The sequence below is a fragment of the Rhinatrema bivittatum genome, chromosome 7, assembly GCF_901001135.1.
Source record: "Rhinatrema bivittatum chromosome 7, aRhiBiv1.1, whole genome shotgun sequence".
Classification (NCBI taxonomy): domain Eukaryota; kingdom Metazoa; phylum Chordata; class Amphibia; order Gymnophiona; family Rhinatrematidae; genus Rhinatrema; species Rhinatrema bivittatum.
Window position 1 is genome coordinate 77,894,983 of NC_042621.1, and position 16,328 is coordinate 77,911,310.

Below are 16,328 nucleotides of genomic sequence, written 5' to 3' on the forward strand. Positions count from 1 at the left end.
TCCAGTCAACACACTTTTCTTTAAAACTCCGCATGTATTAATATAGCGTTAGATCACTGCATCGGTAATTTAAAAAAAAATGTTAATCTGGACATTAAACGTATGCACGGAAATCCAGAGTACAGTTTCTAAACCCAGCAGCTTACTACAACGCCTTTAAGGTCCGCAGTGGAATAGAAGCACTAACAGGTTTTCGCAGGAGCACCAAACACCCCGCCCCCATCCCTTCCTCGCCGGAACTCTGGTAGGCGACAGCCAAAGCGGAAGTACAGTACAGGCCTGGTGACTGACAGCTCCCTCTTCCAGTGGTTAGGAGGAAGACCCGGAAGGCGGAGCTTAGCGTGCTTGGCGGCGGAGGGAGGGATTGTTTGCGTTTGGAAAACCGTAGCGCGCTGGTTCCTTTGCTTAGCTGCGTCACAAAGCGCTGCGCCTACGCCACAGAGTCGCCGTAAGTGCGGCTGTGACTCGCGGCGCTCTTACCTGTCAGACGCAGGCGATTTAAAAATGGCTCCGGGAGCCGCGGCCGTCAGGTAGCTCTGAGCCGGGGCTGAGAGCGCGAGTGGACGTGGCTGGCGTCGAGCCGGGGCAGCCGCCCCGGGGCTTGGGAGGAGAAAGAGAGAGTGTAGTTTTTTTTGACGGCTGCTGTTCTCTGTAGTAGCGAGCATGACCAGAGAGGAGGAAGACGAGGAGGAGGAAGGGGCGCGTCGGCCGGGGACTCGGCAGCGCTTCGACGAGCTCTGCAGCAGCCTGAACATGGACGAGCGGGCCCGGGGCGAAGCGTGGGACAGCTATGAGAGCATGAACAAGAATTATACCTTGGAGGTGAGGAGGGCGGCCCTGCGCTCCCTCGCCTCTCCTGCCGCCCTCTACCAGCTCTTATTTGGGTTTGGAGGGAGAGAGCTGCTCGCTGGGTGTCTTGCATGCATCGAGCATTGGGGGGGGGGGGGGAGTGCTTCGCAGATTCTCGGATTTGGGTTCCTGCAGCGGTGCCGATCTTGCGCCAGACTGTTAGATGTGTTGGGGGGGTCCCCTGCCCTGAGGGGATGCAGAGCCCGTGCGCCATGCCAGAGTCTGGGGAGTAAACAGAAGGCTGGTGGGAATCAGAGAGAGAGAGGGGATGGGGAGGCGCTGCCATGGGGACTGTCAAACACATCAGCAGTGACAGAGGAACAACGTGCTTTCCATGGGGCGGTGAGCCGACGCTTGTTTAGACTGCAGCGCGCTCTTGACCCCTTAATATACCACGAAGTACGCCCAGTCTTGTCAAATCGCATTCTGACGCGCATTTTCCATGAGAAAAGAAAAAAGGCATACTATGATTTTCCAGAACACACAATTGGAATCTGTCAAGATGACTCTTATCTTTGGTACCACTATTTATAGTAGATTCGAGGTGATGTAAAAATGCCAGTTTTCTACCATAGTATTGCCAACCTATTAAAGGGACAGTCATCTAGAGCAAGCATAACGATACCGTTTCTTACTTCTCTCTTTTGGTTCTGTAAAGGTTGGCCAACAGAAAATCACCAGTGTAAATATCATAAGAGTAAACTCAATGAGGTTTGGGTGATTTCTTTTATAATGACAATTTGTGTGGCCCATTGTTTTACTAACAGAGGTAACAATCTGTGGGGGAAAAATGCCTTCAGCGCCCAGTATCTGGATTCTGCCAGTAAGAGGTAGTGCGGAGAACCTTGAGGAATTGTTCCAAGATTGAGCTGTCTCTATTAGAAGTGAAAAGCAGTTTAGGAGTTCTGTTGCAGAGAGCAGTAAAGAAAGGAGTTGAGCTTGGAATTAAACCAGGATAGTTCCTAGTCTGAAACAAGTCTTGTCCTTTGAAAGCCAGAAAGGAAGTAATGAATAAGCAAACCTATTTCCAACATCCAGGGTCTGCAGTTGTGCACAAAGGTGTGCCAGATGTTCATTGAGTGAAAATGAATGCGGATAAACACTAATCTATAGGTCTTGCTCTTGAGGGGCTGGACTCTCTCCCTTTCCGCCATCTTGAGGAATTTTGGTTCAAGAATTAAACCAGGGTCTTCAGCATGTAGCACTGCTGTTTGGACTATCGGAACAGCTTATATATAATATTATTTTTATTTTTTATTTTTTTTTGTGGTTTAAATATATTGAGCCTGGTAGTCATTTCTGGAAGAATTTTAGTGGATTGTAACAGACTCCTTTCTGGTAGAACAGAAAGGAGTCTGTTACATGTTTTCTTGGCGCTTGTAAAGGTTATTCATTAGCCAGTGTGTTAGATCTCAAGCTGTTCTTCCAGTTTATTTTCTTGTTCCATAGGTACAAACTCAGCCACAAGTAGTGCTACAGTTTCCAGTTTGTAATCCAAACTTTTTCTGTAAACTGGCAAGGAGCATTTTCTGCCTTTTAGGAGTCCTTTTGGTTGGAAAGATGAAAACTTAAGTGTGAGATTAAACAGTTCTGGCACAGCAACAATTCGGACACACAAGCTAACACATCACATGATTACTCCTTTCCCAGTAAGATAATTTGTTGGCAGGTGGTTTTAGCACTGACTTCATCCGCAGCACTTTCAAACAGCCAAATCATGTTGATCTTGAATAGATCCTTTCAAGACTGAAATAGCCACTGAAGACTTGCTGCCAGTGATAATTTGTTTTCAATTTCATTATATTTTCTGCATGAAATGCCTAATTGTGATTATAAAACTGTTCTTAATAAAACATTTCTTCCAACATGTTTCAACGGTATGTTTAATTTCACAGGGGAACGATCTGCACTGGTTAGCATGTGCTTTATATGTGGCTTGCAGAAAGGCAGTACCGACTGTGAGCAGAGGAACCTCTGAAGGAAACTACGTGTCCTTAACCAGAATCTTGAGATGCTCAGAACAGAGGTAGTTTTTACCTTTCATCTCCTTTACAAATGTTTACGTATTATTTAAGCAAGTGTTATTGTCCAAAACAGTGGACAGCTCTAAATAAGCTAACAAGCAATAACATTGTTTTGCCTCTGGAACTGTACCCTTCTTTTTCATATGCTGATTGAGAATGGGGGCAGGTGGGAGAAACTGTAAATATTTATGGTTACTGGAACTTGTGTGTTCAAGATTTTGACAGGGTTGCGTTTAAAGGCAAACATCACTGTGTCGATTTTGTTGTATTGCCTTCGAATTTCATTAAACATTTTTTAAACATAAAATGGTTTGGGCATATTGTCACGGACAGTCCTATGTAGATGGACTGTTTTCTATGTCATAACAATGTTATTGTGCTAATCAGTGGCAAGGCTATTTTGATGTTTGATTGATGGTATGGTTCAGCTCTGCTGCACTCAAAGGGAAATGAATGCCAAATGGAAATTGAGCATGCTTTTAGAAAAGAAATGCAAATGAAAAATATGGTATTAAAAGCAAAAATATTAACATTTTGTGAGAAGGAAAAGATACTTAAGAAGTGTATGCTTAATGCATCTTTGAATTATTATAACCATTATTTTTAAAGATTTTTACTGTAATTCCTTAGTTAAATCCATATTTCTGTATCTCTTTTTTTTTAACTTAACTATCTTTTTCATCTGTATTTGATAATCTAGGCAAAATGTGTACATAGCAGTAAGCCAAGTATGTTCACTGGTATAAATAAAATACACACACTAACTAAAAGAAACAAAATGCATAAAGAATTACTATTAGCCCTAGCAAGTTTCATTGTGACGTCAGTATTTTGCTATTTCTTACTACTCCCTTATCTTGTCCTCATTCTCTGTCATTTTCCATTGATAAGCAGGCTGAATTAGTCATTACATGTGGGTGATACCAAACTAACTCCTCTCTCCTAGCTGGTAGAACTTTGAGCTCTACTGACCATGTGCGGGATTTCCTGCAAGAGTGTTGCCTCGTGAGCCTCTGTAGTCATATTTTGACCGAGCACAGCATGCACTTAGTCTCTCCAGTATAAAGGGATGAAAAAGCTCCCTTAGGGAAAAAGATTAAACAGATCAGGGCTCTTTAGCTTGGAGAAGAGATGCCCGAGAGGCGATAGATGTTATGGGTTAATAGGGAATGGTTATTTATCCTTTCAAATAGGAATAGGGACACTACATAAAACTAGCAGCTGGCAGATTTGAAACATTGTAGGAAGTAATTTATTTTATTCTGCGTGCAGTCAAGCTATGGAATCAGTTGTCAGAGGATGTGGTCAAAGCAACTAATGTAGTGAGGTTCAAAATAGGGTTGGGAGTGAGTTATAAGAAATAGATCAGTTATTGGGGATCTGCTGGATACTTATGACCTAGAGTAGCTACTGTAAGACAGGATGCTGATACCAATGGACCTTGATCTGACCCAGTATATCATGTCTTATAGTAAATGATGGTAGATACAGGCAAAAATGGTGCACTCATCCTGCTCAGCAAAGTCTTTTTAAGGTTGTAAATGAGTCTAGGGCCTCCGCACCCGGGAATGCCAGGTTTGGGACCATGCAAGCACAGCACCGTAGTTTAACACTAGCCGCAGAAAGGAGTTAACTTTACTCCTACCTCTGACCCAGGAGTTACATTCCCAGCATTAAGAAAACATGAGTTAAGCCTTCGAGGCTTTAACAACCTTTCCTTCATTGGAGAGTAATAGCTAATACCTTTCTTAACATGTTTACTGCGAGGAGCACTAATTTGTATGCATAATTCTTAACTAACTAAATATATGCATTTTATACCCAATGCACCACCCTCTTTATTTCTGCCTAATGTATCTTACTTCTTATCTATTTATTTGCAGTCTATCTCACATCTGCATGTATTTCTTACTTATGTAATCTGCCTTGGGCCTATCTTTTTTTTATTTTCTTAAATTTGCATTAGGATGGTTAACTTTCAAAAGCTATTCCGAAGTGCATTTTGGGATACATGTGATAGGATTATAGGACATGTAAGCCTCCTTAATTTATACTGCGATGGATCAATTTTTCTTTTTGCGGGACAGTGGGGGAAAAAATGTATTAACAAAATTAAGAGACTGTTCCTCTAATTGCAGGGCAGTTAATCAACCTCTAATTTGTACTTTATGGTGGTTATTTAGGAAGGTATTTTTCTTAATATGATCATTGAATTTGTGTCATGTAAGATTATATACAGTGGATGAGAGGTTTCAGGACAATTTCTTGATGCCTATAAGAAGGTGTGATGTGTTGGACATTGTTTTTTGATCTGAATATATTATTTCTTTTTGGTTTTTGTTTAAATGTTCGATTGTAATCCTCCTAGAACAGCAAGTAGCTGAATGAAGCAGAATGTAGGGAAAGGTGGTATATAAAATGTTTATAACTACATAAAATAGTGTAACTTATTATATTGGCTAGATCATGAACAATAGTTATTGCCTCTTTTCCTTTAATTTTTAAAAACAAACATTTAATTATTTGATTAATGTATTTTAGTATTCTGGAAATATAACCCTGCTCTTCTAAATGCTTCCAGTTTAATTGAGTTTTTTAACAAAATGAAGAAATGGGAGGACATGGCAAATCTACCCCCAGAGTTCAGAGAACGTACAGAGAAACTAGAGAGGAACTTCACGGTTTCTGCTGTTATCTTTAAAAAGTATGGGCCCATATTTCGAGAGATTTTCAAGGACCCTCAAGAAGAAACACCTCGACAGCAAAGAGGAAGAAAACAGAGGTATGTTTTTAAAATTATTTCTTCACTCTGTGATCTGTTGGATGTGAATCCACAAGTTTGCTCATTTACTGTATTACAGTACCCAGAGGGACCGAAGTTAATCATTGTGAAAATTGAAGATTTAATAGAGCAAATTGACATACTACTAAAGAGTATCAGGTCACCAGGACTGCACAGTGCTCAGTCATGAGTTCTGAAAGAACTGTGATATGAAACTGCAGACTTGTTACTTGTAATCTGTAAACTATCATTAAAAACAGCTACAGTACCTGAAGACTGGAAATGGCCAAAATAAAGACAAATTGTAAAAAGAGCAGGGCTGATCCAGGAAACTTACAGACCATTGAGCCTATTGTTGATGCTAGGCAAAATGGTACCTATTCTTAAAAACTAATTACTAGTCATCTGGATAGACATGGCCTAAAGGAGAAGAGCCAATATGGATTTAGCAAAGGGAATTCTGGTTTTACCAATCTATTGAATGGCTTAATAAATTTGTGGATATAATGTATGTGGGTTTTCAGAAAGCATTTGACAAGGTCCCTCATGAGATGCCTTAGGAAATTAAAAAGTCATGGAATAAGAGATGTTGTGCTATTCTGGAATTGGATAAAAGACAGGAAATAGTAACTAGAACTAAATTGTCAGTGTTTCCAATAGGAAGAGGTAAATATTAGATTGCCCCAAGGACCTATGCTAGGACCAGTAACATTTAACACATTCATAAATTATCTGGAAAAGGAAGCAACATGTGAGGTGATCAGATTTTCAGGTGACACAAACTTATTCAAAGTTACTAAAACACAATTGTGAAGAACTGCAGAAGGATCTTGTGAGGTTGGAGAAGTGGGCATTCAAATGGAAGAGGAAATTTAATGTGGATAAGTGCAAAATGATACACATGGAGTTAATTTTTCCTAACCATAGATACACCATCCTGGGTTCTGTACTGGGGATCACCAATACAGAAAAAAAGGATCTTGGAGTCGTTTCGGACAGTATATTGAAGTCCTCGGCTTAGTGTGCAGCCTCCGTCAAAAAATTAAATAGTACGTTAGGAATAATTGGGAAGAGAATGGAGAATAAAACAGAGAACCTCATAATGCCTATGACAATCCATATGTAGGTTAAATAGGTTAGGACCAGTAACATAGCGAAGAGATGGCCAGGGGTCCAAGGTCCCTAGGTGCCAGACTATAGGGTGCACCCAGGGGCAGGGGATCCCATCCCACCCAGGCTAGAAAAGGGCCTGCAGCCTCCGGGGGAGCCTATCCCACCTGGCAGCAGAAGAGGAGGAGGCCTGCACCTGCCTAGAGTGCCACTGTTCTAGGGGCGGTGACAGCACAGTCTCTTCTTCTTCCTGCCCATGCATGCAGATCCATCACTTCCTCTTCTGGGCTGCATGGGCAGGAAGGAGAGGTCATGCAATTTCAGCCAGAAGAGAGATAAGCGCATCATCTGTGCACCGCTCCCCCTCCCCCCCCCCCCCCCCCTTCCTGCAGACACAGGAAACCGAGCGGCATCAGCCCCCGCGACCACAAGAAGAGGAGGCTGCCCACTGGACTTCTGATGGGGAGGGGGAGGAACTGAGCATATTTGTGTATGTGTGTGTGAGAGAGCATGTTCTGTGGTAAAACATGTGTGTGTGTGTATATGATAGAGAGAGAGGAGAGGCGCTCTGAGCAACAATCTCTCTCTTCTCCCCTGCTAATCCACAACAATCTCAGGGCATCTGGAAATCAAAACATCCCAGGTATGGACAGCAGGGGTTTTTATCTCTTTTTAAGTTTTAAATATTGAGTCATGTATGTGTCTGCTGTTTTGAAATATTTTGTATGTTTTATATTTTTGGATGAATTTCTTTTTGTCAGCTGTTTTGGAATATTTTTATTATTATGGTCTTCTATTGATTTATATTTTCTGATTTTATTGTTTGTTTTATGAGGAATTGTAATGTTTGTTTTTCCATTGTTGCACTGCATACTTTTCTGGACTGTTATGGTTTACAGTTCAGTTTTTGTCTGCACATTTGTATTACTACTTTATGGTCACTTTATTCTGTATTTGGTAAGAATCTGTTTGTGTTCTGCATATGTGATTGAGGTTAGGTATTCTGCTAATGTGTCATTTCTCTGTAGGGATCTATAGAAGCTGGTTTGTTCTGTTTTCCTAAGGTTTGCAGGGTCACCTTTTCACAGGGTTGTAACTGTTTGAGTGCTGGGAGTTAGTGTTTTGGAATGGGGGTTTTATTATGTTGTAATTTGTAATTTAATTTGCTCATGGCTTTCTGAGGACCACCCCACACCCAACATGCATTACAATAGTCCTAATACTATGTGTGTTCTAAGGGTCTTTTTGGCTTTTTTGCAGGGTTTTCTAGTTGACACAACTGTGCATGTAAATATAATACACATGCTGTTGTAGCATTTTTACTTCAAAAGACTGTGTTTTCATGTAAAATCTTTTATTATAAATGCATAATTTGAAATTCTGTGTGGAGAGGACTGTGGTAGGGGGAAGGCTGGACCCAAAGCTGTAAGATTCACTAAGGGTGCCTAATACCCCTGCACTGACGCTGATTAGTAAAAGAATACAAATTAAATGTTAAAGCAAAAAAAACAAAAAACAGCCCAATGAGAAGGGGCCAGCCCAGTAACTGTTTGGTGTAGGGCTGCAGAAAAGTTAGCACTGGCCCTGCATGGCGGTGCCCTGTGGTGATGTGCTGATAGGGTTCCCATCCTTCCCCAGTAGAGACCCCGTGCGGTGGTGCTGGATGGTGATGGGGGAAGGGGGGACCCGCAGAGGAAACAACACATACATTGGCCCCTAGGCACCGGAGACTCTTGCTACACCTCTGGTTAGGGCTCTTCAGCTTGGAGAAGAGGGGGATATGAGAGAGGTTTATAAAATCTTGAGTGGGATGGACAGGTAAATAGGGGATGGTTATTTATCTTTTCAAATAGTACTAAAACTAGGGGACATGATATGCACCTAACAGGACGCAGATTTAAAACCAAATTAGAGAATTTTTTTGCTAGGTACACAATCAAGCTGTGAAATGTTGCAGAAGGGCATGGCCAATGCATCTAGCATAGTTGAGTTTAAAAGGGGTTTGGAGGAAAGCAAACTATTAGCTAGGCATATTTATATATTTATATGTTTTAGGTATATTTATATATTTTAGGAATATTAGCTAGGTGTATTTATATATTTTAGGAATATTAGCTAGGTGTATTTATATATTTTAGGGATATTAGCTAGGCATATTTATATATTTATATATTTTAGGTATATTTATATATTTTAGGAATATTAGCTAGGTGTATTTATATATTTTAGGTATATTAGCTAGGTGTATTTATATATTTTAGGTATATTAGCTAGCATATTTATATATTTTAGGTATATTAGCTAGGTGTATTTATATAGTTAAGGTATATTAGCGTATTTATATATTTTAGGTGTATTTATATATTTTAGGGATATTAGCTAGGTATATTTATATATTTATATATTTTAGGTGTATTTATATATTTTAGGGATATTGGCTAGGCGTATTTGGAAAACCATCTCTTATCCTCGGGCGTGAGCAACAAGAAATGGATCTACTTTGTGGGATCTGCTGTGTAATTGTGACCTGGCTTGACCATTGTCCGAGAGGATGCTGGGCTGAATAGATCTTATGTTCTTTATTAGAAACATTTTCAAAATTTGGTTCTGGAAGATTGAAAGAAAATGTATTTTTTCTCGTCTTAGATACATTTCTTAGACCCATATGAACAAAAATCAATAAGTATACATTTCCTACTCACTGATTTGTTTTTCTTTCCTTCCTTCCCCCCTCTTGCCAGTATGATTGCCCGTGCAAAGGACTGGAAGGGCAGTCATGTCCAAGACTGAATCTCTCACTGCAGCCTGGTGCCTGTTCTATCAGTGGTCCTTTAAAACCCCAAATCCCTTTGCAAGCTTCATACTGAAGTTGCCCGCACAGTCTCATGCTGTGTTAGTCCTGAATTTATTTTTTTCGGTGCAGCCAGCTGTAACGTTGCTGGAGAGTGGGCCGTAACCCGCGTCAGCTACCATTTTGAAACCGCAGTGTTCTTGGGAGCAAGAAAGAGACTTTAACAACCGTTGAAGAGCTGCTGAAGTAAAAGCCTCTCCCCCAATATCTTTTGAAGGTGATTACATTAGAAGCTCAGATTCAGTTTCTGCCACAGCAAGTGCAGTCCTTTCCAAGCACAGTTTGAGGAGTTTACTACATCTCGGCAACAAAAATGTCAGCGGCTGGGAAAAATTGCACATTTTGAGCAAAAGTGTCCACAGCTAGGGACTGCCGTGAGGAGAAATGGCCTAGCTTCTAACGCGCTGCTCCCTGAGCAATTTGACGGGGATAGGGGGTATTTCAGAGGATTTCAGAGGATTTTGGCATCAATGTGACACACAGGTGAATTTGCACAAGGTGGGTGCTTAAGAGTTTGCAGTTACGCATGTAAAATAGCAAATACTCATGTATGTGCTATCGTAGAAGCCTCAAAATATCATGTGTAAATCAGGGTCCATGAGTAAATTTGCACATGTAAACGAGGAGCAGGCTAAGGGCGTTCCGGGGCGGGACCAGCATTCACGTGAGTAAGTTGCTGTTTTATAAGTAATTTACAAATGTAAATTTGGCAGCTTGCTCACATATACGGTATTTACTGCTGCTGAACTTCTGGAGTAAGTGATCATAGACATCTTAATAGTGAAAAAAGTCGGGGGTCGTCTTATACGCCGGGTATCGTCATATAGGGCACACCTGCTCTCTGACCAGTTTCTCTCAATCACACACATGCTCTCAATCAAATGCATTCTCGCAGTTACACACAGGCTGGCTGCTTCTCTCTCTCTCTCTCTCTCACTCACTTCCTCTCCCCCGCCCCCCAAGCACAAATAGTAGCTGCAGCCCCCGCAGGCCAAGAAAGAAGAATCCCATCGGCCGCGGGAGGCTCATGGTGCTGTCTCCTTTCCCTATTATCAGCTGCTTCGATTGCTCGGGGGCCGATGCTGCTGTCGCCGCTGCTATTTTTTCATGCGGCACGGCTTTCTCCTTCCCGCGCACCGCACTGCCGTTGCCGCTGGGCTATCAGCACTTTCAAGCCCAGCGGGAACGGCAGCGGTGCAAAAAAAAAAAAAAAAAGCTGTGGCATCCGCGGCTGGCCTTTTCTTCTTCCCGCCCCCCCCCCCCCCTTTGAACCAGAACAGGAAGTGATGCGCGGGAAGAAGAGCCGTGCCGCGTGAAAAAATAGCAGCGGCGACAGCAGCATCGGCCCCTGAGCAGTCGAAGGAGCTGGTAATCGGGAAAGGAGACAGCAGCATGAGCCTCCCGCGGCCGATGGGTTTCTTCTTTCTTGGCCTGCGGGGGTTGGAGGAGGAAGCTGCTGCAGCTACTATTTGTGCTCGGGGGGGGGGGGGGGGAGGAGTGGAAGTGAGTGAGAGAGAGAGAGAGAAGCAGCCAGCCTGTGTGTAAGTGAGAGAATGCATTTGATTGAGAGCATGTGTGTGATTGAGAGAAACTGGTCAGCGAGCTCATGTGTGTGTATATGTGAGAGACAATGAAAATGACTGCTCAGAGAGATGACTGATGTGAATGTGAGAGAGAGAAAAAGCATGGAAGTGAGAAATCTGGATATGTGAGAAAACATGGGAGTAAGAAGCCTGATTATGTGAGAGAGAGCATGGGAGCGGGAGGGCTGTGTGTGTGTGTGCATGAGAGAGACTGGTTGATAAGGTGATGGTGTGTGTGAGAGAAAGAGACTGGTGTGTGTGAATGTGAGAGAGAGAATGTGATTCAGGGAATGAGAAGCCTGTGCACGTGGAGAGCAAGCATGGAAATGAGAGAGAGACTGGTGTGTGTGTGTGTGAGACAGAGAAAGTGATTATGAGAGTGAGAAGCCCGTATATGTACGGTAAGCAGAACACAGGAGTGGGAAGCCTGTGTGTGTGTATGGCATGAGAGAAACTGTTCAGGAAGGTGTCTGGTGTGTGTGTCAAAGACTGTTTGGGAAATGATTGGTGTGTGAGAGACAGAAACTGGTCATGGGGGCATGACTGGTATGGTGTGTGTGTGTGTGAGAGACATGGGCCCTAAGGAAGAGGACCATGAGTATAGAGCTTAGCCATTACTGCTGCTTGTGGTGTGTGCTACGGCCTGCGTGGAAGAGGAGTAGGAGAGCTGCTGGAGGGGGTAAGTAAAGGTGGCTTTTAAAGTTTATTTTTCTTGATTGACTGCCATTTTAATTATTTAATATTATGTGATGTGTCTGCTTTTTTGAAATATTTTATTGGTGTTTGGAGAATGTTTAATAGTTTTTATGAGTTTTTAATTGTTGGATGTTATTCTGTTCATAGCTGTTTTGAAACATTTATTCTGCTTATTAGTATAGTTTTACAATTATTTCTGTGTGGGGATCTATAGCTGCTTGCTAGTTCTGTTTTCCTAATAAGAGGTGTATTGGTTTTTAGGGCCTGATATACGGTATTTGTAGTGTTGCCTTTTCATAGATAGGGTTACTCCTGTTTGAGTGTAAAATTATTATTTTTTCTTAAAAATATGTATAAAAAAGGGGGGGGGGGTCGTCTTATACGCCGGAAAATACGGTACTTGTAAAAACATCAAAATTAAACACTTCACTAAACAATAGTGCTTTAAGCTGTTTCTTAAAAAGTTTCATGTCTGTTAACAACGGCACTTCAATGGGCAGATAATTCCATAGATTAGGTTCAATTATTGACCAGACTCGTTTCCTAGTCACTTGCAGTCGGGCTTCCCTTATAGAAAGAATCATTAGCAATTGCTGACTGGAGAAGTGTAATGAATGAGAGGGCTGATAGGGCATAAACATTTTTGCAAAATAGGAAAAATCTTTATTTAATGAATTAGACCATAATCAAAACTTTAGATTTCACACAAAATGAGTTATGCTGGATGATAACATTATACATGGGGGATGCCTTAAAATGGGCCACCATCCTGATGGGGTGAGAGCTAAACACCATGTGGAATACCTTTTGCAGGAATTTAAAAATATGTTGTGCAATCCCCATGAGAAGTATATGGCGGAGAGGGACTTAACACACCAACGACAAGGGATGGGCTGTGTTGCCCACTTTCTCCAGTTACTGATAGATGTGGGGTGGAGTGAAGAGTCACTATGGCACCAGTTCTAGCTGGGCTTAAGAAAATAGATCAAGAATGAACTGGCTCAGGCAGAAGCCCCTTCCTCCCTGGAAGAACTAATCAACACATGCCTTTGGATTGATACACATTTGGGGGCATGCCAAGGAGAAAAAAAAGGAATCCTGGCTGGTCACGGCCCCCTCTGCAGAATTCTTCTTCGGGCTTTGAGGAACAGGGTACCTCAGAAACAATGCAGATTTCTTCTACTCCCTCCTGCGAGCCAGTGCCAGGAAGTGACAGCCGATGACCAAAGCCAGGACTCTGCTCATGCTGCCTGTGGTGTGGGGGTTTGGGACACTTTGACTCAGTGTCCCCACTGGGAACTTGCCCCAAAAAAGCATCATGCTACCCCAAATGACTGGAGAAATGCAGGACCCAACGAACTCTGGAAGCAACGGGGCAGGGGGCAGAAGAACATGGACTGCCTGTGCGGAAGAGTATGAGGTGTCGTCAAAACAGGCAGCGAGATTGTCTCAAACAGACTGAGCTCATGGAACAAGCCCAGAAGGCCTGTATCCAGGAAATGAGGTTGGTAGTGGCGCTTCTCCTCTCACGACTGGATCAGTTGGACACTGTAGTTTTCCATGCCCTATCTAACTTGGACAAGGCTGTCAGATATATGCAGAAAAAGACCTGTGAGCAGTGACTCGAGGCCTCCAAGAGAGACCAAGGAGGGTACAGCAGAGGCTGGGGCACTCACGGACAGACCTCAAAACATGATATAAATATATTTACAACTATGAAGAAAGATTGCCAGCAGAAAAAAAAACCCCTAGCAGTGAAGAAGTGGGCTCCAAGTATGGACTCGCTTTGAGATTCCTCTGATCAGTCCTTTGTGCACCTGAGTTCATCTTCATAAACACTGGAACAATAGAAGCCTTGTCAGATTTCGTTCCGTTGAACATCAACTGTGCTACGAGGACGGCAGAAACAGTTGCACTTTCTAGAGAGATGACTTATATAAAATAAAGTCTCTCTGACATTTCTTTCTTTTTCCTTTCTTTTATTGCAACTATGTCCTTATATAAATTGTGCTTCTTATGACAGGAAGTGGGGGGGGGAGGCAGAATTTGCTGAATGTGGAGACATTGTCAAACCCTGGGCTGGCCTGTAGGGTCCCAGTGGACCCATTTTGCAAGGGGGAATGGTGTAAGACCATTGACCCTGGAGGCATGGGGGCTGGAGCTCTGCACAGAGAGCTATTTTTTGACTTGTTAGTTATTGTGGGTGGGGTTATGGGTAAACAAATCCTGCTCACTCAGCTGTTTTTAAATGCTAGCCAGCAGGGAGTTCTAGCAGGAAAAATGCCTTTTGTTCTAGAGTAGTTCTTATCAACCCAGTCCTTAGGGCACACTTAACCAGTCAGGTTTTCAGGATATCCACAATGAATATGCATGGACTAAATTTGCATGCACTGCTTCCATGGTATACAAATCTGGCTCATGCATATTCATTGTGAATATCCTGGAAACCAGACTGGCTAAGTGTTTCTTGAGAAGCACTGTTCTATAGGGACTGTTGTACATATTGTATATACCTGCAATTTTTGCCTACAATAATTTTCATCTACCTTTATTCCTCTGTCACTTTTCCCTACAATAATTTATTAATCTAACTTTATTCTGCTGTCACTTCCCCCCCCCTTTTTTTTTCTTCTTTTACCCTTTTCTAAACATGTTATTTTAATTTTAGTTTAATTCTTTATTTCCCCCACCTTTCCCTTTACTTTCTAGTTATTATGTTTCAATATGTTTTAATTGTATTATGTTAAACTTGTTCGATGTAAAGCGCCGCTACAGGCACTAGTTTTATGTTACGCTGTGAACCTTTTAAATAAATAAAATAAATAAACAGGATCGTGCTGGATGTCTCCACTCTGGTATGGACTGCTTTGTTCTCTGCAGTCTGTAAGTCAGAGAAATTATGTCCTGTATGGACTTTTCTTTTATCAAACACCACTGAAAAAGCATGACTGTATTACATTTAAGCTAGACCCTAACAGGTGTCAGTTTTCATCCCTGTGATACTCCACTAACAACCTTTCTCCATTTGGAAAACTGACCAATTAGTCTTCCTCTCTTTCTGGCCTTTTAACCAGTTACCAATCCACAATAGAACACTTCCTCCTATCCTATGATTTTGTAACTTTCTGATCAGTCTCTCATGGGGTTTTTTTTTGTCAGAGGCCTTCTGAAAATCCAAATATCAACCGGCTCACCTTTATGTACATTTGTTTACATCTACAAAAAATTCTAAACTATTATCCCCTTGCTAATACCACATTGACTCTTCCTCCATTCAGCCATGTCAATCTGTATGGCCAGTAATTTTGTTTTTAAGAATGGCTTCAACCATTTTGCCTGGCACTGACTTCGGGCTTACCAGTTTATAGTTTCCCAGATTACCAGTGGAGCCCTTTTTAAAAATCACCTTCAGATTGGCCACCTTCCAGTCTTCAGGAATTGTAGTTTTTTTTTTTAAATGAGAGATTATATATTACTAGTAACAGGTTAATAATTTTATGTTTTAGATGTTTTAGAACTCTGGGGTTGATACCATTCGGTTCTGATGATTTGTTACTTTTCAATTTGTCAATCTGATCTATTACATCCTCTGTTGTCACAGATATTTGTTTTAGTTGCTCAGAATCTCCACCATTAAAGAATGTTTCAAGTGTGGGTATGTTCCCAGCATCCTTCTCTGAAAAGACCAAGGCAAAGAATTCTTTGTTTTTCTGCTGTTTCCTTATCCTCCCTGAGTACCCCTTTTGCCCCTTGGTCATCTAGCAGAGTGTTTCTCAGTTCTCTCCTGGAGGCACACCTAACCAGTTGGGTTGTCAGGATATTAATCAGTGAATATGCATGAGAAATTTGCATACCTTGGGTCTCCAGTATATGCAAATCTATCTCAAGCATATTCATTGTGGCAATCCTGAAAACCTAACTGGGAAACACTGATCTAGCAGGCCAACTGACTCCCTCACAGACTTTTTGCTTCAAATATTTTATTAGTTTTTGCCTCACTGGTGTAAGCTTTTTCTTAAAGGCTGTCTTGACCTGGCTTACTACTGTTGTAAATATAACTTGCCAGTGCTTATGTTCTTTCCGATTTTCATCATTTTGGTCTGCTTTCTTTTTTTTTTTATCTATACCCTTTTAGTTTTAACTGCCTCCTTTGCCTCACTGTTAAATCATTCTGGCAGTCATTTTGTCTTCCTTTGACCTTTTATAATGCATGGAATACATTTATCTGGACTTCCAAAATGGTGTTTTTAAACAATGTCTATGCCTCATGCAAACATTGATATTTTAAATTAAATGATATTTCAACAAAAACCTTTACTTGAACATCTTTGAGAAACTGGTGTGTGTGTGTTTTTTGTTTTTTTTGAAACTTTCTTTATTAAAATTTTCAACATTTTCCAACTTGACAGTACGCTATCGTGACTAACACTTCA

At 41.6% G+C, this 16,328-nt stretch overlaps 1 protein-coding gene across 2 annotated transcripts in view; it reads left to right on the forward strand.

The window, feature by feature from the left end:
- Positions 1-386: 386 nt before the first annotated feature.
- The window catches only part of RBL2 (RB transcriptional corepressor like 2), a 171,577-nt gene continuing 155,635 nt past the window's right edge, over positions 387-16,328 (forward strand). Inside the window, exons 1-3 of one of the 2 annotated variants that reach the window (XM_029608552.1) lie at positions 387-822; positions 2,745-2,875; positions 5,455-5,655. In XM_029608552.1, coding sequence (XP_029464412.1) covers positions 664-822; positions 2,745-2,875; positions 5,455-5,655 — 491 coding nt within the window. In that variant the 5' untranslated portion in view covers positions 387-663. The remainder of the gene's footprint in view (positions 823-2,744; positions 2,876-5,454; positions 5,656-16,328) is intronic. The other variant, XM_029608551.1, reaches the window with a different exon arrangement.